We start from the raw sequence: 22,603 nt of genomic DNA on the forward strand, positions 1-22,603 counted from the left end.
ACAACCCCAATGGTGTTCTAACATTAAAATAAGTTGAAAGCCAACTGTAAAAATTACATTATAATAGCCCTGGCTGTCTGAGAATGGCATCACATGTATTAATGAACCATCAAACGATGTTTGATGGTGGAACGACTTTGTGAACACAAATTGTGCTGCATCTTGACGACAAAACTCTGACAAATAATTACAGACTCCTATGAAATAAAATGAGTAAGCTTAATTTGCCTTTTCTACCAAGCTTATCAAAACTTCACTTAATGAAAAGTACAACTTAATATTTTGTAACTCTATTTTAATCTCTTGGGGTTTTCCGTTTTACTTCACAGCAGCTGTTTGCTTGTTGGTTGCTTGGTAACAGACCTGAGAGTTGATTACCGAACTCGATGGAGGGGTTTAAGATTTACCAACTACAGGAAAGATGAGAGTTTGTAAGATATGATACGAATCCTAAATCAACTTAAGATTTGCTTCTGTAATACGAATTTTTGAAAAATCCTAAATTAACAGATCTTACCTTAAAGATAAGGTTTCTGTAATACGCCCCCACAACAGCCTAGCCCTAGACTAGAGGATCTGTTGAGGGGTTCAGACTCAGGCCTGGCCTCTCCAGTGCACAGCTGTAATTGAAATTCACTCAGCACATATGCAGTCCTCTCTCAACATTGGGGGAGGCATTTCTCTTTTTCTCTGCTCTTCTAGAGGAACTATATGAGTTCGGTTTCTCTGGCTAAAGGCACAATAAGACCAGGATCTAGACTTGAGCAGTGGTTCTTCTCAACTTTTTAGTATTTCAAGGCCCTCCAATCTACTGATATATGTACCTCTACGTATGCTGTAATAAATAATTAGAAACTTTTAAAAATATCTCAGGTTAATGTTGTACATCTTTATTGTTTTTTAGTTTTTACAAATTAAAATGGCAAAATAACTCAATTGAAACAATTTTAAGACTTATTGGGGCCCCTTTGAAGTTTGCAGAGGCCCCCTGGTAGAGAACCTCTGGACTAGAGGATTGACAACATATGCAAAGACAGGAACTCATTTTATTCACAATAATGACACTGTTGATGGGAATTTACTTCTATTATATTTTAAACTATACACCCTGTAAATGGACAAATAAGAAAAGCAAGGAATGGAAAACAAGCAGAGCATCATGGGATTAACTGTGGAGTTTATTTCTTTTTGTGTTTTTTAAATGTAGATGTTTACAAAGAGGTAGGAGGCAGGATTCATTTTTGAACCTTAAAAAAAAAAAAGATGCACTAATGACTAATAATAACAACGCTTTTTGTCCCATTAAACAACATTTAAGCACCAGACACACAAAGAGTTCACTTCAACATACAGTGCAAATCATCAGTGTCCAAAGGGTGATTGTCAGAACAGTAATATACAATGTTTGCATAAGGAAGGACGTATCTTCTCTTCCACCTCTGAAACAACAGGCACACAGATGCTTTCACATTTGAGCAGGTACATGGCAGCATGAGTGGCATAAAGGTTTAGCGAAACCAGTTATAAATGTTTTCTATAATACAACAGGCTCATACGATTTGATCCATAACACTGTTTTGTGTTTCAGAAAGGAACGAAAACTCCTGGAAACATAAATGTGTCAGTATAATGTAACATTTCAGGTGTACAGATTGGTGCAGCAAGTTGCAACAGAGCACCTCTGCACATTTTCAAGCTGCTTATGTCTGGAATAATATTGAAAATTAATTGAAAATTTACAGAAATTAAAGTAGCTTCATATGAATAGAAAAATAACATTATATCTGCTTGTTCATTAAGTAAAAAAAACTTGGCCATAACTGTTTTTATGTAAAAAAAAATTCCCTCATACATACTTCCCTTACTATGTATTATATGAATTTTCTTGAAAAAGATCTGTCAGTCCTTCACATACCGGATAGTTAAATAACAAATGGCATTTTTGCATAATTTAAAAGGCGGTTTATGCAAGTGTATTTAGTGGAACTGCAGAGTTAAGAAAAAAGAAAAGTAAAGAAAAAAAGAAAACAGAATTGAGAAACATTGTATTTAACGCAGATATACACAGTGCTATACAGTTTCCAATAGTGTTGAACACATAAAAGATTACTCGTACAAAAATCTAGCAAAAATATATGATCATAGGAAAAAGGCATTGGGATTGGGCTCATGGTTACATGAAATTGTGGCAAAGAGTTTATAATAGCACAAATACATATTTCCATCTTTCTTTATATTTCCTCCTCAGTATCCAGTAGTGTTTTCACCGAGAGAAATTGGAGCTGAAGGCATCCTGGCTGCTGGAGCGCTTGTAGCCAGATGAAGAGCTGAAGTAGGTCTCGCCATCAGTGCTGATATCATCGTCGTCATCATCATCATCATCGGCGTTCAGGACTGGACCAGAGTTGTTCTTGCGCCTTTGTGGGTTAACAAAAATTAGCATTTTTAGTTAGACGAAAGGATGCGAGTATCGTTTTCTATATGCTTTTTTACATTTTCAACATTCTTTAGTGTGTAATGTTGCTGTTTGAGCATGAAAGTGGTTTTCAAAAGTTACAAAGTCCACTCCAAAGGGAGTGATTCTCTTTATCGGCAAGCACAGTTTCTGAAATGCCTCGTTTGTAGTCTAGAGTTTTTCTTCCAGGAATGTACACACATCGTAATTTAACGTAATTCCCGCACAAGGCATTTGCAGATTGAGTTAGTAGTTATGGTAAGGGGCGTGACATTTCTTGACCAATCACAACACACAGATGCAGCGACCAATCAGAGCACTTTGTTTAGTTTCTTTCTCTATGAAGCCCCTCCTAGTAAAAAGCACAGAGCGTTACTGACAGACTGGGAAGACTGGTGCAGCAATGTAAAATACGTGAAAAATATTATTATTTTTTTTGTTATACTTTTTGTTTTTTAACATTCAAGCATGAAAACATTCTAGGAGACCCCAGAAACTAAATCAAGATTTTGAAAAAGTGCATGATAAATCCTGTCCATTGTATGAATCTGCGCACAAGTTTCAATCAGTAATATTATAAATGAATAAAATCTCTTAATGTGAACATGCATTTTCAACTTTGATTTCAGTCAGGCTAAAATAATAAAAATGTAATGTAAATGCTTTTACAATTGGCTTCTGCATTATGTGCTTGCTCTGAAAGGCAGAGGTTATTAGATGTGTATTTAATCCTTCAAATATTCTATTACATATTGTGCGATGTCTAAAAAATTGGCATCGGGCGATGTCTACAGTGAAACATGGCGATGGACGATGACATCGAGGGACCATGGCATCGTCTATCGGCCCAACCCTGTTACACATTGGCCATGTTCACACAGCAGCAGAATACAGTTGTCTGTCCTGTATTTGAGTCCTTAACACAGTTACGTTGCACCCAGTTCAGTTATTTACAGGAGTGACAACAGCATTCTTGTCTGTCACGTCATAGTGCGAGAGAGCCGCTTTGTGATGCACAAACACGTGTCTACAGTGTGTTTTCATGTGTGGTTTCGGCACATAACTTGCAGTGACGTGGATATGTATCAAAAACCACAAGGGTCAGAATTTGTGTGTATTATATGGTTACTAGTAAGAGTAGGGCTGTGCCGGTAAATTTGACAAACGCACCACCCCGGTGGCTGAGTAGCACCGGCGGTAGTCCGTCTAAACACATTTTTTGTATGTGAATGCTATTTTACATGAATATTATGACACGAGTGAAGCACAAAGCTTTGTTTACAAAAGAAACAATAGATGTTACATCGCAGCCATGGAAACCATGGAATTTGGATTCATGACGAATGAGAGTTGTGCGTGAGCCCATAAATTTGCAATCTGGTCACCCGATTATCAGCGAATTTAACAATATTCGATTAGTTATTCCATATAAAAAGCTTGAATTGTCTACTTTTAAACAAAACTATTCTAAGCGAAAAGAACCGACTAGCCTACAGTCTGCTTATGTATTCCGTATGAACTGAACTGTGCATTTCTCTATAGACGCGTTCACTGCGAAGATGACGAGTCAGCATCGCCAACTTCCTCTTTGCAGCCCGACACTGACAGAAAACACTAGTTTATTAATAAACAATTAATATGTCTCCTTGCTAAATTTGACACATTCATAATCATTACTTTTGCCGGTTCTTTGTGACAGCTGTTATGTGCGTTATTGGCAGCGTCACCCTCTGGTTACATTAACGCGTCACCACCGCATCAGAACCGAAAACATGGAGATTTTATTTAAGAGAATAATCACACAACCTATTCGATATTCTATAATTAAATCAACAAATCGAATATTCAAAAACCGTGACTCATCCCTGCATGGAATCTCTTGTTTTTTTTTACCCAAATCTTCACTCACGTCTCACCCATTATCGAAGGGGATTATAAACGTTTATGCACGTTAAATTCTTTTAAACAGTTTGTGGTTGTTATTAGACATGGTAAGGCCGGGCGCATCAAGTTTGTAAAGCGCGTTTCACACGCACGGGTGATTTTAGATTCGCTTTCTCTGGCAGCACAAAATCAAATGCGGTGGTGGACAACAAGTAGAAAAGATGAAGATATCAGAAAAGAGATTGATGGTCTCTTTCCTGCTCAAGTCCCACATCCCTCTCAAAGCGCAGAGCGGTATATCAAGCGTCTTTGTGTGGAAATATTAAACAAAGTAGAAAAAAATATATATTTAACTTTATTATATTATTTAAGTTACCAGTATTTACTGATATTTATTTCAATGCTTTAGTGTGTTGTTTCTTTGACGGAATTGCTCAAACACAAATTTTTTATTGATTTCAAAACAACCACCGCACCACTGCCGGTAGTTGGTCCATTACCACCGCGTGGTAAAAAACTGCCTCCGTCACAGCCCTAGGTAAGAGAATACGGACTTGACTCCCATTGCACATTTATACAGACAGTATTCAAGACGCTGCTGTTAAGTTGCTGAGTGAACGGGACATTTCGGGATTCAAACTCCATAAACCGACAGTGTGAACGCAGCCATTGTGTCATATATACTTGGAGAGACAGATGAAGAGTATAGCTTGATCTCAACAGCACATACTGCGAGATGCCATTCCATCAGTGGTAATGAACCCAGATCAGCAGTACTGCATTTATAAACCTCAGTAAGGTTTGAATCGTTACCTCATCTCGCTGCGCAGTGTTTTGAGCTGACTCTGGAGTTGTTCGTTGGCTTCCTGCTGCTCCTCCAGGTCTCTCTGCAGTTTCTTCTTGTTGTGTTCCAGGCGGTCGATCTCCTCCTCCGCCTCATCCATCTGCCTCTTCAGAGCCTTCAGACGCAAGTTCAACTACACACATACACACCACATCAGAGAAGTGCAATATTGACTACAGATTTATCACAATTCAACATAGTTGCACAGTGTTGCAACATACCTAAAAAGACCCATTGAATATTATTTCCAGAATTAGTCTTTGGTTATAGTAATCCATCTATGCGAGAAAATTGACACTTTAAAAAAAAATGCTTTCATAATGCTGCTGACCTGATCTTTCTGATCCTGCAGTGAATGATGCTCTTCATCTACTTGCATCATCATCTCCTTCACTTTACGCTCAAGCCGACGATTCGCCAGCTGCAGGTTAGCTCGATCCCTAATAAATATTTAATGAAGTTACATTTTTTTAAACTTAATAACAGACATTTTACAAAAATCCAATGATGTGACGTCTAGCACACTAGTTGTCTCGTTTACCTCTCCTCTCCTTCCAGTCTTTCCTCCAGTTCCTGGATGCGGCTCTCCAGCTGGACCACCAATCCCTCTTTACTAGGCTTGTGAGATCCCTCCAGATAAGCAATCCTGCTCTTCAGATCCTTATTCTTGACACAGAAAAGAAAAAGGAATGTATATGTAAAGAATGTTACTGTTTTGCAGAGGTCGAGAGCTATAGGAGCAGATGACGGGTGGTTTAAGGCATGGATCAGAGACAGACGGGGTTGTTTTTACCTGTCTCTCCAGGGAGATTTTGTCACACTCCACATCCTGTCTGCTGGCTCTCTCCTGCATCAGCTCATTCCTCATCTGCTCCAACTGTCACACAAGCACAGCGAAACAAACATTAATGGCAAACCTCCCTAACGCAACACACCAACAATAACAACCTCCTCCACAGCTAAAAACATGCCAGTTGTTTGTGAAGATTTCACCATCTTGTCTGTTCTTTACATTTTGCTTCACACATTTGGAATTAGGAGTCCTAAAATACCATAAGATTTATGTTTTCATGATAATTTATATGATAATTAATTTAAAAAAGCAAATAATTTGGTGATACACTATTGTTCAAAAGTTTATAGTCAGTATGATTTTTAAATAATTTTATTTATGCTCACCAGGACTGCATTTATTTGGTCAAAAATACAGTAAAAATAGTAATATTGTGTCATTTAAAATAACACTTCTATTTGAATATATTTAAAAAAATTTAATTTATTCCTGTGATGGCAAAGCTGAAGTTTCACAAACAACTAAGGCCCGTTCACACTAAAGAAGAGAACTATAATGATAAAATCATTCTAAATATAAAAGAATAGTCCACACCACAACTATAACGATAATGGCACAGAGAAAGGATATCGTTGAAATGACTTTCAGAACGATTTTTGATAAACAATAAAAACATTGACAGCCAATCAGAGTACATTCTGCTTTAAAGAGTGCGAGCATTTAAAACGGCAGACGACAAAACTGGAGTGTGCGCTTTAAAAAAACAGACCGATATGAATGCTAATATAGATATGGTTGTAGTTCTTGGTGTGAACGGGCCTTTACTCCCATTTTCAGTGTCACATGACCTCATCATGAAATGCTAATATGCTGATTTGCTGCTCAAGAAACATTTCTTATTATCAATGTTGAAAACAGTTGTGCTACTTTCTAGCATTTTTTTTTCTCAAATTGATATGTTAAAATATCATGGATAATACTTGGAGCAATAACATCATGTACAGCGGTTTACTCTTAAAAAAATATATATAATTACCTAAATCGAATGTTCACATTTCTCTATAATAATTATATAATTAATTTACAAAGCACATTGGAAATTCTCCAAACAGACATTATTTCTCGTGGACCCCCAGTCTTCCAAAGCATTAAATGCACAAAAGATGTTAAAAACTTGCCTTAAGACAGTGAAGACAGATATGGAAGAAAAGATAAAGATTGAAAAGGAGAAAAAGAAAATCGATCGATGGAGAGAAGATGGCTCTTTTTGTCTGCTGCCAGGCGCTAAGAGTGGAAGATATTTTATGCCAATTAGCGTGTGACAGCGGGGCTCCGGGATGAGGGATGGGCCGCGCGCGCCGCTCTACCCTGCAGGGCGCTGCGTCAGCAGAGCAGAAAACACACTGAAACTAATCAAAGCACGAGAGCGATACAGACAGAGAGAGAGAGGGAGAGAGAGAGCATGTGAGCAAAGAGCGGGAGATTACTCTCATTTAGACAGCCGCTCATGCACCTGCTGCCATGGACGCAGGTGTGCCCATCCTGACACCACCCTCCACTTCTGTAACCCACCCCGTCTCCACAGAGCCCTCTACTGTTTCCACACAAACTCACCTCGGCCTTAGCGTAACACTATTGTGTCATTACGTTTGCCTCGATTCTCTATTTCCAGACAATTAAAAAAAGCTCACACGCTCCTCTCTTTCATAATCTATTAATCACGTCTTCAGCCCTGGTCTAGATTTGCCGCTTTTTAAGAGGTCTAAATGTAGCGCGACAGGTGCAAGCGGACCAACGCGCCAGATTAGCTTTTGGAAACAATAAGCGAGGAGACAAATTTGGGCTGCTTGTGAAGAAAGTTTGAAAAGGTCCAAGTTCAAAAAGCCATGGGTCCAACCAAATGATGCATGATCCTGAAATTAAATAGCTCGTTTCAAAAAACGAGTACACAAGTACACATAAAAGTCTGTCTTGCTTCCATAAAAGGCAACAAAGGACCACTTTAAGACTGACATTGTAGAACAGACCTTGTTTCTTAGGAAACATGCATCAAAAATGTTCCCTTCCCGGCCTTATCGGTCAGGAAGGAAGAATTCTCTCCGGCCCCTTGCTCTATTAAACCTCTGCTTTGGCAATTCTGGATGTTTCAACAAAACACATTCAGAGTGAGCTTTGCCACTGGCCGACTTGAGATGACTGGCCTCTTGCATATTTTGGCCAAAGTAAAGCTTTAGAGAGAGCTCTTAATTGATGCCTGATATTCAGACGGGCACTCTTTCACCAAGAGGCAGGCTGCCAAAGAGAACGATTACGCAAGCTCCATTTACAATGCACTCCCACTTCATCTTTCTCTCACTCCGGTGTGAATTAACTCTGAATCTTGAGTGCAACTTTTAAAGAAGAATCTCTTAAAAAAGAAGAAACAGTGGATCAAGCGTTCAAGTTTAATTCCGTCACTTGTATTTTACCAGCATTGAACAGTGTGTGTGTGTGTGTGGCTTGTAATAAAGTACTTGAAAACACCTCAATCTACATTTTGAGCAGCACAGACATGAATCAAAATTGTATTCATGCATTTCTACAGTTGATTTTAAGGTAAATGCAAAAATGCCAGCTTTTTAACATCATCTCATGTGCATAGCACTAAAAAAGCTTGATCGTAAAAACATTTTAATCAAAATGCTTATGATTAAACGCTTGTTGGACACATTTTTATTAGAAACTAATATCTTAAACTATTTAAATGGATGAGATAGTGAGGAAAATGTAGCCAACAAGTGTCCAGCATTCATTCCCTAGGATGCACCTCATAAATAAGAGCTGTAATTTAGACTTAAACAATCCAAAATAAAGATAGTTTTGGTCACTGCATATTTCCCATATTTCCGTTTGTGTCGTTGGATAATTGTAACCATTTCACTGTTTATTGTCAAATATTAACAACAAATGCGAGTATCTCACCTGTTCTCTTCCTCTGTCTATTCTCTCCATCAGCAAGTCTCCACTCTGTCTCTCCTCCTCCAGCTCAACCTCTACCGCAGACAGACGGTCCTATTGACAGATAAAAACACCTTGTACATTACAACAAATTTACATTACAACAGTCAGTGGTTCAATAAGAAGCTGATGACAGTAAAAAGAAGACATGTCTCTATTAGTGCTGCACCTCCAAGACTTTGACTTGTCTGGTTTTGTCGTTCGAGTGGGCTTTGGTCTCGGTCTCGACCTCCAGTTCAAAAACCTTCTGCTCCAGGTCCTTCACTCTCTGCAGCGCTTCATCTCGGCCTTTCTGACACTGACGTAGATCCTCCTGCACATGAGCCAGCTGAAACACACAAACACATTCACATTCTAGTCTCGCTTTAATTTGGTAAAGATGTGATCAGACAGTGTTACACTCTTATTAGTATCTGAAAGCATAATTAAATAAGCCATAAATGGAGAGGGATTTATAATGATAGATAGGCACAAAGATTTTTTTATGTTTTTAAAATGAAGTATCTTATGCTCACCAAATCTGCATTTATTTGATTTTTTTTTGATGAATAGACATTTCAAAAGAACAGAATTTATTTGAAATAGAAACATTATATTTGTAACTTTATACAATTATTTACTGATTATTTCTGTCACTTTTTTGTCCAATTTAATGCATCCTTGCTGAATTTAAGTATCAATTTCTTAAAACAAAACAAAACTACTGACCCCAAGCTTTTGAACGGCAGTGTAAGTGGTGAAGGATTTATAATATAAAATATTATAAACAACATTTTATTTTTAATTTATATATATCACAGGAGCAGAAGTGTGATATGGCTCTATATCAGCATGGTTCTGATCCGTGTTTATGTATGCATATATATATAAATATATATATAAGTCCATCTAAACATCATTACAATTTAATTTGAACCATGATATTCATGCTGTGCAACATGCTGTGCTATGAATCTCTCTTTTTTACATGAGTTCAACCTTTTGCTGTCCTGTTGTTGCAGTTACATTTTTGGCCACAAGATGCTGCCTTTGTCAAGAAGAGGGAAGTAAAACGCATGTGAAGTGTACGCAAAAAAAATATTTTGAGCTTGATGTGATTTTAAAGAAGAAACTGGGTAAGAAATACTCAGGGAAGCAGACTAAAATGAGTAACTGTGTATACTGCATGTAAGAAGCATATATCAGGTTTAGATGTGTGCGATTTGGCTTTATAGAAGCTATCAGCAGAGGTGTATCGCTCCAGAGGAAACAGCTGTAGGATTGAGGTCATGATCTGTATGAGGAGAGTGTGTCAGAGAGGAGAACATGTGTACGATGGAATTCTGGGAGGATGAGGTGTCAGCAGGTCATCATCGCTCAGACCCAACACTCCCCACGGGAACACAGCATCCTTCTCTTCCTTCACACACAGCTGTGCAGAGGAGGATGTCTCACTCCTTTCTTCTTTTTACTGTTTGCTTTTCTTTGTATCATTCTTTTTGACGCTCTCTTCCCTTCTCCCCCCATGAACTGATATTTGACAGGCAGCAGCACAGAATTACAGTCAGTCAGTGAGTGCTGAAAGCAGGCCATTTTACACTCTTGTTCTCAGCTCATAAAGTGTTAATGAGATGGGGGGAGGGGGGATGGGTCCAGTCCCCACTGTTCCATGGGACCTCATTCACAGGGATGACCTATAATGCCTGATTCTCATATCAAACAATAACATTCCTCAAATGCCACAGTGCTGACAGGGTTAAAGCGCATAACAGCAGAGGTCAAAGGTCAGTCCCACTTGGGGTTGTTGAGTATATAAACTGAAAGACAGGGACTGCGAATGGGAACTGAAGTGACTGAAAAATCTGATCTGCCAAAAGAATGTCGGCCGGTGATTAATGGTGGCAAGGAACATTCCAGATGTTTGACACCGAGATAGTTGATATGAGGATATTCATCTCCAGAGAGACAGAGACAGCAACTGAATAACAAGTTATGCAAATTATATTTACCACGGCATTTGACGGAATTTACATTGAAATATAACTCCAGCTGACTGTTATGCTTCTTCAGAAACACGTGGTTTTCAAGAAATGCAAACTTCACTTTGGCTAGACACTCTTCCCATATTTACATGATTTTTTAGTTCTGTTGGATAAATAGACAATAAACTCTGAGCATAAGGGCTTAAACACTGACACGCTCCTGTGTTTCGTTCTCAAACGTTTAGCTTGGATAATCGCACCAATAAAATGGGATTTTCCTATCTGCATTCCAAGTCAAACAAACTGCATAAGAGGACATTCTTGGACATGTACCATGGTAATACCATGGTTTTGGACATTTTTACATGATTTTGTAGCACTTTCCTCCTTTAAAATCTTAGTATTTTTTTAAGGGATTAGGTCCACCAAGGTTTATAAAGTATACGAGTATGTAAACAAAGTTCAAGATATACAACTATAAACGTTTTAATAATCATTCAAATTCAATAATAGGGAAGTCCACAGCACACTAAAACTATAACGTTCAATATCACTGAAATCCCTTTCAGAATGATTTTTTCCAGCTAAACCATGCTAAAAACATTGACAGCCAATAAGAATCCACCGATTTGAAAGAGATTGAGCTTTTAAAGCGGCAGAAGACATAACTTCAGTGCACACTTATAACAAACATAACTACCGGTGTGTTAGTGTCCACACTAATGTACGCTTATGGTTATAGTTATCGTTCTTGGTCGGATTGGGCCTTAATTTAAGCAGGTGTGGCTCAGACCAAGCTGGTTTAGTCCAGTCAAGTTTTTTTTAACATGTGCATTTCAGGATTTAGAAAAGATCTGCTGTTTTTTCGACTTGGCTTCAGGTTGGTAGTTTTTGCTGAACTTTAGCCGCCCTCCCCCACCCACCTCCTCCTGAAGGGTCTTGGCGGTAAGACGGGATTTCTCCAGCTCCAGTCCTCCCTCTCTCAGCTGTTTCTGCAGCTCTGCCATCTCCCTCCGGTTCTTCTCCTTATACATGTCTATCTGCTCCTGCAGCTCCTGAGTTGAGCTCTGAGACGCCTCCACTATCTCATTCATCTACACAGACAGAGAGAGAGATTGAAAAACCAATAGGACAGAGGAAAACTAAATTTGTCAATTCCTCAAATTTATCAGCTTCACCCCAGGTGTCGGTGACACCAATCACACTAAAGTTGTATAACCAGCTCAGGTTTTGTGTTCCTCAGTGAATTCAAAATAAAGCATGACAAAAACTAATTTAAAAGTTTATTAAGACCTTTACATGATTAAAAAAAAGCACATCATCATTCAGGGTAAAGTCCAGTCTCTCACCTCCCGTTGAAGTTTCTCCACAGTTCGGTCCAGCAGCCTTCTCTCATCTTCAATCTCATTCTTGGTGTTTTTAAACTGCTCTTTCTGACTCTTCTCCTCCTTCAGTCGCTCTTGCAGCTCATGGTGCTCTTGAGTCATTTTGGTCAAGTTTCTCTATGGATGGAAAAGTATCAATTATCAATTAAAGCATGACTTCACTTAGGCCAATTATTGAAACAGTAATTCTACTCTGATTGTCGGTTTGATGTTAAGATAGCTTTGACACTGTGTGACCAAAACGAAAGAAAAAAAAACATACATTTCAGAAGGTTTAAAAATGAGAGGGAATATTAAAGAAATATTACCGTCTCACCACTAATTCTGGTTGTTATTCATCAGTGGAGACAGTTTTCAAAAAAATTCATCGAGTCCTTACAGTTGCATAGTTCGCCAGTGCTAGGCTAGCGCGAGTCAACGGTATGCGCTAGCCTGCCATTAAAAACCGTTTTACCCACTCCACAGTACACCAAAAGCAAATAAATTATAACGACTATCGATGTAAATGTCTGTTGAGAGAATAATGTTAGAAATCAAAGTACTCTTGCATCTCAATGATTGCATTACATTTACAGGAACTAGTTTCTCAGCAGCGGCGGAATTTTACTTTGCTCCGGTTAGTAGTACTGCGCCCGAAAAGTAAACACAGAACCGAAGCGCACTACAGTCGGGACGTCTAGCTAGCTAGTAGTAGCATTGAACAACGATATTGAAAAACATTCGATTGTAAACTAAGGAATTGGCAACATGGTGATTTGTTGTGCATTTCGAAATTGTAATTGCAATGCAATGAAAGAGTAGTTTGATTTCTAACATTATTCTCTCCACAGACATTTACATCGACAGTCTGGCGTTATAATTTATTTGATTTTAGTGTACTGCGGAGTGGGTAAAACTGTGTTTAATGGCAGGCTAGCGCATACCGTTGACTCGCGCTAGCCTAGCACCGGCAAACTATGCAACTGGACGGACTGGATACATTTTTTTGAAAACTGTCTCCACTGATGAATAACAACCAGGCTCACTTGAAAATGAGGTCTGATGTCCAAAATCCTGAACCACCCCTTTAATATCTCAGCTCCTGCTCAAAGTTGGGCATCCCAGGTCTCACCTGCACATCCTCTAGGCGAGTGGTAAGCGCATGGTTTGCACGGGTCATTTCCTCTTCCTGTTCCCTGACCTCAGCGAGAGACTCCTCCAACTGCCTTTTTTCTTTCTAGTAACAAACAAACACATTACAGATGTTTTAATTCTGTGTCTGCTTTTCTAGACACAGATTAAGCATTTCTCTCAGACTAAAGGGGAAGAATTAACAGGGAATCAATGTTGATGGAATTCCCGACAGGACAATCTTAGTCTTCGTCTAGGGAAACGGCCTCAGGTCAATGTAACCATTAGAATGCAATATAAATCTAATTGGTATAAATGCGTATTGTATATATATAAGTGTATATAAGTGTTTCTTTTTCACACTCAAATCAAAGAGAGAATTGAAAGTACCTCCAGGCGGCCAGCTCGCTCCCCCAGCCTGCTCTCCTGCAGCTTGGCTTCATCAATGATGCGGTTGAGTTTGGCCACTTCGTTCTCCAGCTCATGTGCCCTCCTGCGAAGTCTCTCCAACTCCTGAGACAGACGGCCTGCCTGGCCCTCGGACATCTTCTTTGCTACCTCCACTTCCTCCCTCTCCTTATTGGCTGTAACATTGTTCTAGATAGAGAGAGCACAAAACAAAGATAGAGAGTGTTACATATACGTACACTACGCACAATCATCTTGACTTGAAAACCTACATAGTTTCATTCAGGCTCCAAAATTAACACCAGATGCAAGTAAAATTGGTTTTGCGATTAATTAAAAATGGCAGTTACCCAGCAACATTTTTTTAGAAACTGCAACACTACATGGTTCACATTACACACTGACCCTTGCTGGTGTAAGCAATGTGGATGATTCAAAGTTATACAAACCGTATACTTAAGAGAATATCTTGGCCGTCTATCTAGACTTTCTTTTCTCTAGAACTTCCTGTAGCGACATGTAGTTGGTAAGATTTTTTAAAAGTTTTTGAAAGAAGTCTCTTATGCTCACCAAGGCTGCATTTTTTTGATGAAAAATACAGTTAAAACAGTAATATTGTGAAATATTATTTCAACTTGGAATATCAGTTCGCTTCGCTTCAGAAGGCCTTTATTACCCCCCAGGGCTGCGTGGAGCACTTTAATCATGGATGGATGTACTTTGATGGACTTCAAAAAACATACAGCCGATCACTGCCATTATAAAGCTTGGAAGAGCCAGGAAAACTTTTAATATAACTACGATTGTATTCGTCTGAAAGAAGAATGTCATATACACCCTAGGATGACTTGAGGATGAGTAAATCATGGGCTAATTAAATTTTTTGGGTGAACTATCCCTCTAAGCCATTAGAATGAAATGAGGAAGAAAGAAAACACTATCAGTCATGAATCACTGTTTTTGTGGGACAGTTTCACCCAGAGACAGAGAATGATCTCATATATGATGCTGCAACCAACACAATCACTTGCGCTGTTTGTCACAAAAAAACCACAATTGTCTTAGTGGATTATAGTCAATTTTAGACCGTAGTGCAGGAGCTGCAGTAGACATGAAGAGTCAATGAACTCCTAGAACTGAATGCGTCTAATGGAAAAGTGAGTGTAGGGCAACAGGCCTCTGACCTTTGACACCCTCTTAAATGATGTGGGCCAATATAAATGCAGTGAATCACAGGCAACAGAGGTGAGGTTAAACTGAACGACCCTGTACGATTTATTAGCGCCGTCCATTTAGAGTCAGCTAAGCATGTCTCCTTCAGTTTCTCAATGACTCAACATATACAGTTTCCTGATTCCTTAAGCCTTTTGACGAGTTACGGGTTCAGCAGCCGTCTCCGAACGTGAACAAGTTCCTTAATTAGGCTGTGCTCTGTTGGTGGCTGCCTCTTTGTCTGGTTTGTGCTTTTGCTCGGCCAGTATTACAGAGCACTCGGCGTTCTTCTTCGCCAACTTTTATGAATAAGCGAGACTGTCCTGTAGAGCTGCGGTACGTGTAAATGCATTGTGCCATTTCAAACTCATTCTGCAATTTAGACACCCATGGACAAAGACACCCAAACCAACACATTCAGAACTCCTTGCGGGGATTTCAGCTAACAAACCGAGACAGCTGTCATGCAACGAAGGATTCTTTATCCTGTTGATGACAGCTCAAAGATTACACACAACACGGATGGACCCAGAACTGGATGAGCAGGTAGATCGTTTGCTATGCATGAGAGAAATGTCACCCAACTGGTTTAACCATCCACTGTTTGCAACTGTGGACAAAGACAATACTTCAATTATAGCTAAACAAAAAAACAAGTCCTAGCCAGTGTTATTTCACTACCACTGAGATACTATTATAGTTTTTAATTAACATTTCAAATGAGTTCTTATTTTTATTTTGATATTTTCGTTAAGTTAAGGTTTAAGTAATTTTGTTGTGTGTTTTTGTCATTCTTTAAAAAAATGTTTTTTAATTATGTACAAGTTGTTACTAGTATTTTTTATTTCCGTTTTAATTTAGTACATCAAGTGAAACTAAATAATTTCAGAAATGTTGCCCTGGCAACTAGCTTAAACAAAACAAACGTACGTTTTTTGTTTTGTTTTTGTTTTTACAAATTTCCAATGTGCTTTTTAGAATTCACAGAAGTAAATGCCTTAGATCAAAATAATATAGACAGTGTCTAAAATACCTGTGTCCTAATGGAGTGGAACTACCATTGCAAACCCTATGATCAGTGAACATCCAGATGACAACACACAGCTGTTTGTGTGTGTGTTTGTGTGTGTGTGTGTGTGTGTGTGTGTGTGTTAATGTAAAGTCAATCCAACCCTAACACAGCAACTCACAACACAGTGACTCATTAGCAGACCAGGGTGGATTTATGTCAGTTTTGCTTGCAGTTCAAAGTCCTGAAGCCCCTTTAAGAACCCTTCCCTCTCTCTCCCCGCTGGCCTTACTGGTCAGTAATGCTTAACTCATTAACTATGATACCTCCCAAAATAACCATGACCACCCACCCCCAAAACAAACCAAAACGTCTGTTACGCCACACCACCACCCCTAAACTACAGAGGCCAGAAGGTGATGCCTCGCTAATATGTACCTAGCATAAAACAACATACTCTACGCTTGCAAAACTGCAGGAGATAACATTCACTGACAAAGTTTAGTAAGCAGTGACCTTTTCAAATTGTAAATATTAACATTTTTGTCTTCAGAAAAGCTGCAGCTCGACATGAGGTGGCTTATCATGATGTCTGTGTCCTTCAGAGAAGGTTACAGCGGTTTAATTGTGGCAATATTCTCTTCCCTTTACTTGGAGTGAGACATTTTAGTACTGATAAGCTACAGGACACGAGGATAGTGCTGAGAAACTGTTGCATTGGGTGAAAGTGATTAAACTCTTTTTTTTGTATACACGTTCTCTTTCCCTCCATGCCCCAGTTCCCGCAGTCAGGGCTTTGAAGAGCAGAAAGAGATAGAAAGGGAAGGGCAGAGAGGAGCAATGTTTGTTCCTGAGCTTCTTTTCTTGACAGAGGCATTTCAAAGTCTCAGAGAAAGCCGTGTGGTCTGAATGGTGCTCTAGCCTGCTCGGGCTGTTTATGTATAGTTGGGCATTAACCAGCATTGTGAGTGTTTAGAAACTTGAGAATAACAATGGCAGGAGAATCACAATCAGTTCATGAACTCCAAGCAAGGATACAGAGTGTCCTGAAGCTTTGCGGCCTAAATCTTCACAGCACCGTTTATTGCCTAAACCTTCAGTGAAACTAATAAACCTGCCTAAAGCCACACCAAATTCACCATGATTTTCTCCTTCACATGCAGCACAGTACTTCCAAAGAGTTAAACCTCTTTAATCCACTCTCAAATCATTCAAGTTTACATGTCAGATTTATAATCTGACAGGGTACAACATAATCTTAAAGCCATCCAGAATGCAAAAGCAAAATGTAATCACAGGTCAATCCCAGCACCAAATGGACTGCCATCGTCACACCATTTACAAATGTACTACTCTACTATGAAGGCAATGTAATTTCACTTAACTATATGCAGCTCTGGAAAAAATTAAGAGACCCCTGCAAAATGATCAGTTTCTCTGGTTTTACGATTTATAGATATGTGCTTGGGTAAAATTAACATTTTTGTTTTATTCTATAAACTACTGACAACATTTTTCCCAATTTCCAAATAAAAATATTGTCATTTAGAGCATTTATTTGCAGAAACCGACAACTGGTAAAAATAACGATAATAATAAAATATGCAGTGTTGTCAGGAAATAAGTTCATATTCATTTCTAAACAACACAATACTAATGTTTTAACTTAGGAAGGGTTCAGAAATCAATATTTGGTGGAATAACCCTGATTTTCTATCACAGCTTTCATGCGTCTTGGCATGCTCTCCACCAGTCTTTCACATTGATGTTGGGTAACTTTATGCCACTCCTGGAGCAAAAATTCAAACAGCTCGGCTTTGTTTGCTTGTGACCATCCATCTTCCGCTTGATCACATTCCAGAGGTTTTCAATGGGGTTCAGGTCTGGAGATTGGGCTGGCCATGACAGGGTCTTGATCTGGTGGTCCTCCATCCACACATTGATTGACCTGGCTGTGTGGCATGGAGCATTGTCCTGCTGGAAAAGACAATCCTCAGAGTTGGGGAACATTGTCAGAGCAGAAGGAAGCTAGTTTTCTTCCAGGACAATCTTGTATGTGGCTTGATTCATGCGTCCTTCACAAAGACAAATCTGCCCGATTGCAGCCTTGCTGAAGCACCCACAGTTTTCAGCTTTGTCCAACACCTGGTCGTCTAATGGTTAGAAGGAGACCCGGAGAGGCCTACAAGCCACAGTGTCTCGCACCCACTGTGAAATTTGGTGGAGGATCGGTGATGATCTGGGGGTGCTTCAGCAAAATGGATGGTCACAAGCCATCAAACAAAGCCGAGCTGCTTGAGTTTTTGCTCCAGGAGTGGCATAAAGTCACCCAACATCACTGTGAAAGACTGGTGGAGAGCATGCCAAGACGCATGAAAGCTGTGATAGAAAATCAGAGTTATTCCACCAAATATTGATTTCTGAACCCTTCCTAAGTTAAAAAATTTGTATTGTGTTGTTTAGAAATGAATATGAACTTATTTTCTTTACATTATTCGAAGCCTGACAACACTGCATATTTTATGTTATTTTGACCAGTTGTCGGTTTCTACAAATAAATACTCTAAATGACAATATTTTTATTTGGAAATTGGGAGAAATGTTGTCAGTAGTTTATAGAATAAAACAAAAATGTTAATTTTACCCAAACACATACCTATAAATAGTAAAACAAGAGAAACTGATCCTTTTGCAGTGGTCTCTTAATTTGTTTCCAGAGCTGTAAATATTACAAAGCCCCTAAAGGTGGAAAAAAATATGAGATGTGGGGAAAAAAGTCAATTATTTTGCATTCTCTAGCAAAGTTTATTTGTATATGTATATATATATATATAGCCTATATATATAAAAAATATATATACACCGGTACACTTATCTTAAATTGAGAAAAAGTTAAAGTAGAAAAAAGAAGTCAAATTTGTCCATTGACCACACACTAATATTATTTAAAGATCTGTTAAAACGGTTTAGATTTAGAGAAATTATCACCAGAAAAAAATACTTAATTTCCCATTAAAATACAATGACCTTCATAAATATATCACATGTATCAAAATTGTTACAACAAACCACATCTGTGCACAGTGTTTCAATGCTCTGCATTGGTTACTTAACTGTAATGATGACAATGATTCACTGCATTGATACTTAACTGGTCCCTCAGCAAGTGTAAGCGGTGATTTCATCCACATTATACTCAGAATGTGCAAAACTACAGGAAATCCTGCTTTCCTTCTGTGCAAAATTCTGATCTGTTTTCACCTCAATGAAAGCAACCAAGCTCGTGTTTTCATTGTGAGAGCCAAGGCCAATTAGTCATCTATTCCTATGGTCAACCTTTCAATGTGACTTCTGTTTACATGCCAGGCGCTTTTCTCAATAAAAGTGCTGTAACTCGACAGAAAGATAAGAATACACAACCATAGAAACATAAGCGACAGGTCATACGAGGTTCTTGAAACTTTATCAGCCAAGCACAAAGTGTCCAGCCTTTGAATACCAAAGCAACACCAAAGACTCAAGCTTCACTCTGGCTCCAAACAACACCGGGTCTGTTTCTGCATCTTGGTGGTATACGTTACAATAGCTTCGCTCCTAAACAAAGAGGCGCATACACACGAATGTGCCGAAGCAGGACGAAATGCTGAGGACAGGCGAGAGGTGCTCAAGCTGGAAATGAAAATGTGCTGCTTGAAAAGCACTGGCTTCTTTCCAGCTGCATAAGACGCCAGTAATAACCTCCTCTCGTCCTTCAGGGAGGGTGAGAAGAAAACATACCATGTATTCTTTCGATGAGGAGGGTGGCAAGCAGTTACTGCAGGGGTTCAAGTGCACACAGATTTCAAAAGCAGAGAATGTAAGAAAGAGCAAAATAAATCTTGTGCATGACTTTTCCAAATTCTTGTCCTTAGCAGTTGTAGAGTTGTAAACCTTTGTTGTGGTGAAATGTAGAGTTGTAAACCTTTGTTGTGGTGAAATGTAGAGTTGTAAACCTTTGTTGTGGTGAAATGTAGAGTTGTAAACCTTTGTTGTGGTGAAATGTGTTAGGAAAGTATGAGGCCCGGGATGCATTACAGGAGGAGGACACATTACAAAACAAATGTAATCATATGGGTTTCTGGTGATCAGAGAGATCCTAGAACTTTTTGGAATGTGTTCTACTGCCAAATCTGCTAAGGAGGCCATAGAGAAAAGTTGTTGCATTCACAAATGGTGGGGAATAGCAACACTGACAATGTTCATTTGCTTTTTGTAAGCTACCAAACGTTTGGGGTCAATGAGATATAGGATTTAAAGAAATGAATACTTTTATCAGCAAGGACAGATTAACTTGATCAAAAGTGACAGTAAAGACCTTTATAATGTTACAAATGATTTCTATTTTAAATAAGTGCTGTTCTTTTTCTTGCAATTCCTCACAAATTGTATCGGTTTCCACAAAAATAGCTGCACGACTGCTTTCGATCATAATATTTAGAGAAAATTAGCCTTCGTGGCTAAATCTGGCACATTTACATGATGGACCCAAGTGCTCAGAACAATTAATGCACATTGTTCCTTTTAAAATAAAGACTAAAGAAAGAATAAGAAATATGTCTTGAGCAGCAAATCAGCATATTAGAATGATTTCTGAAGGATCATGTGACACTGAAGACTGGAGTAATTATGCTGAATATTCAGCTTTACCATCACAGAAATAAATTACATGTTGAAATATATTAAAATTTAAAACATAAAAAAGGTATTTTAAATTGTAATAATTTTTTTACAATTTAACCGTTTACCTTATTCTTGATCGAATAACGCAACCTTAGCGTTCCCACAGAACGCATTTTTCCGTTCCACTGAGCTACATTTCCATTTTCAATGTAAAAACGCGGTAGACGGATGCTTTTAACCGCTCTAAAAACGTGGCACTCGAGTTAAAATAAGTTATGTTTTAAAAAAAAAACGTCTCTCTATATGCGTTTTTTTCATTCTACTGGCCTGCATCTCAGTTTTTTGTCTGTTAACTGGCTCTTAGTGAGCATAAGATACTTCTTTCAAAAACATGAAAAAGATTACTTGCTGACCATAAACTTTTAAACGATAGTGTAAATAAACAAAGCAACTCCTTCACCATGTAGCTATGACACTAGAACCGAAATGAGACGCAGGTTGGGCAAATTACTTTCCCAGCCACTTTCTTAATAAAAGCCAAATTCAAAACACACTTTATAAACACTTTAGACATACAGACGGTGTCATGAGACTGGGTGTGATTGTAACTTAAAGCGACCCATCAATTGTTTTCTTTTCTACACACAAAGACGCATGCCACCACTACCTTCAACGAACATCACAGATATATCTGTCATTATGTTCCACTCTCTCCCATCTTTAAGACCACAGCCAAGAAGTTGGGAATCCTTTGGAGCCTGGGCTAAATCCTTAGCTTTGTGCTTCCGTGTTTAATCCCATAAAGCTTGGAGGTCTGAGGGTCAGACCCCCTCTGCTGAGCTCGTGGTGGGGGGTTTGTAAGGTTCCAGGACGCTACACTTCTTGACAGCAGGGGACTTTGGCTCAGTGGGACAGTGAGAACAATGGCCGAAGAATCCAGGCCAGTACTGGACCGAGCTCAGCCTGTAGTGAAGACCCTGCCATGGCCTAGTTACACGCACAGTGTGCGTCAAGCATGAGGGCTGCTGTTTATATGTACACTATGAACTGTCACAGTAATCGCTTACAATCATTGTCACTGCCCATCAAGATACTGAAATACTGCCGACTGAGCTTGTTGTTATTAAGCTGAAGGGTGAGATGTAGACTAATGCAGATGCACATCATTTCTTTGAAGCTCGTGTTTGCTTTCATATGGCTGTTCTTCACTGTTTTTGCTCTTTTTTTTCAGTTACACTTCCCTCTGTCCCTCCACTTCCCCTCTCCCACTCAGGCATCCAGCTGAATCACCACAGAGCAGGCCGGAACAGTTTGCTATCATCACCTGAGGAAACACACCACGTCCTGTGAGACTGTCGGCTCCCCAAACAGCCCCAAGGAGACCGTTACCGCTCTGTATCAGCCACAGCCCACAAAACAAACAAATACAGCACAGTTACGGTGCTGCACTCAAATACACCAAAGGCTACACATCCTGATAGCAATGCAAGATCTGTTTTGGATTTTCAGTAGTGGTTGACTGATAGGAGTTGTTCAATAAACAGTATCTCTAGTAACAGTTTTACCATTCCCATTTCAAATAAATGCTGTTCTTTTGAACTTTCCATTTCATCAAAAAATCCTGAAGAAAGAGAATCAACAAAAAGTTTAAACAGCACAACTCTTTTCCACATTGATAAGAATGATAAATGTTTCTTGAGCAGATCAGCATATTAGAATGATTTCTGAAGGATCATGTGACATTGAAGACTGGAGTAATGATGAAAATTCAGGTTTGCCATCACAGGAATATATTAAAATATATATAAAATGGAAAACAATTATTCAAAATTGTAATAATATATTACAACATTACTGTTTTTACTTTATTTTTGATCAAATAAATG

General features: G+C 38.8%; 1 protein-coding gene across 3 annotated transcripts in view; it reads right to left on the reverse strand.

The window, feature by feature from the left end:
* Positions 1 to 1,157: 1,157 nt before the first annotated feature.
* The window catches only part of cgnl1 (cingulin-like 1), a 35,390-nt gene continuing 13,944 nt past the window's right edge, over positions 1,158 to 22,603 (reverse strand). For all 3 annotated transcript variants that reach the window (XM_079584233.1, XM_079584232.1, XM_079584234.1), the window contains exons 9-19: positions 13,820 to 14,026; positions 13,431 to 13,535; positions 12,284 to 12,436; positions 11,858 to 12,028; positions 9,143 to 9,301; positions 8,938 to 9,027; positions 5,977 to 6,060; positions 5,725 to 5,849; positions 5,515 to 5,623; positions 5,153 to 5,316; positions 1,158 to 2,417 (exon numbers count right to left, since the gene is read on the reverse strand). In XM_079584233.1, the coding sequence (XP_079440359.1) occupies positions 2,264 to 2,417; positions 5,153 to 5,316; positions 5,515 to 5,623; positions 5,725 to 5,849; positions 5,977 to 6,060; positions 8,938 to 9,027; positions 9,143 to 9,301; positions 11,858 to 12,028; positions 12,284 to 12,436; positions 13,431 to 13,535; positions 13,820 to 14,026 (1,521 nt within the window). In that variant the 3' untranslated portion in view covers positions 1,158 to 2,263. The remainder of the gene's footprint in view (positions 2,418 to 5,152; positions 5,317 to 5,514; positions 5,624 to 5,724; positions 5,850 to 5,976; positions 6,061 to 8,937; positions 9,028 to 9,142; positions 9,302 to 11,857; positions 12,029 to 12,283; positions 12,437 to 13,430; positions 13,536 to 13,819; positions 14,027 to 22,603) is intronic.

This window comes from Phoxinus phoxinus (genome assembly GCF_949152265.1).
Source record: "Phoxinus phoxinus genome assembly, chromosome: 2".
NCBI lineage: Eukaryota > Metazoa > Chordata > Actinopteri > Cypriniformes > Leuciscidae > Phoxinus > Phoxinus phoxinus.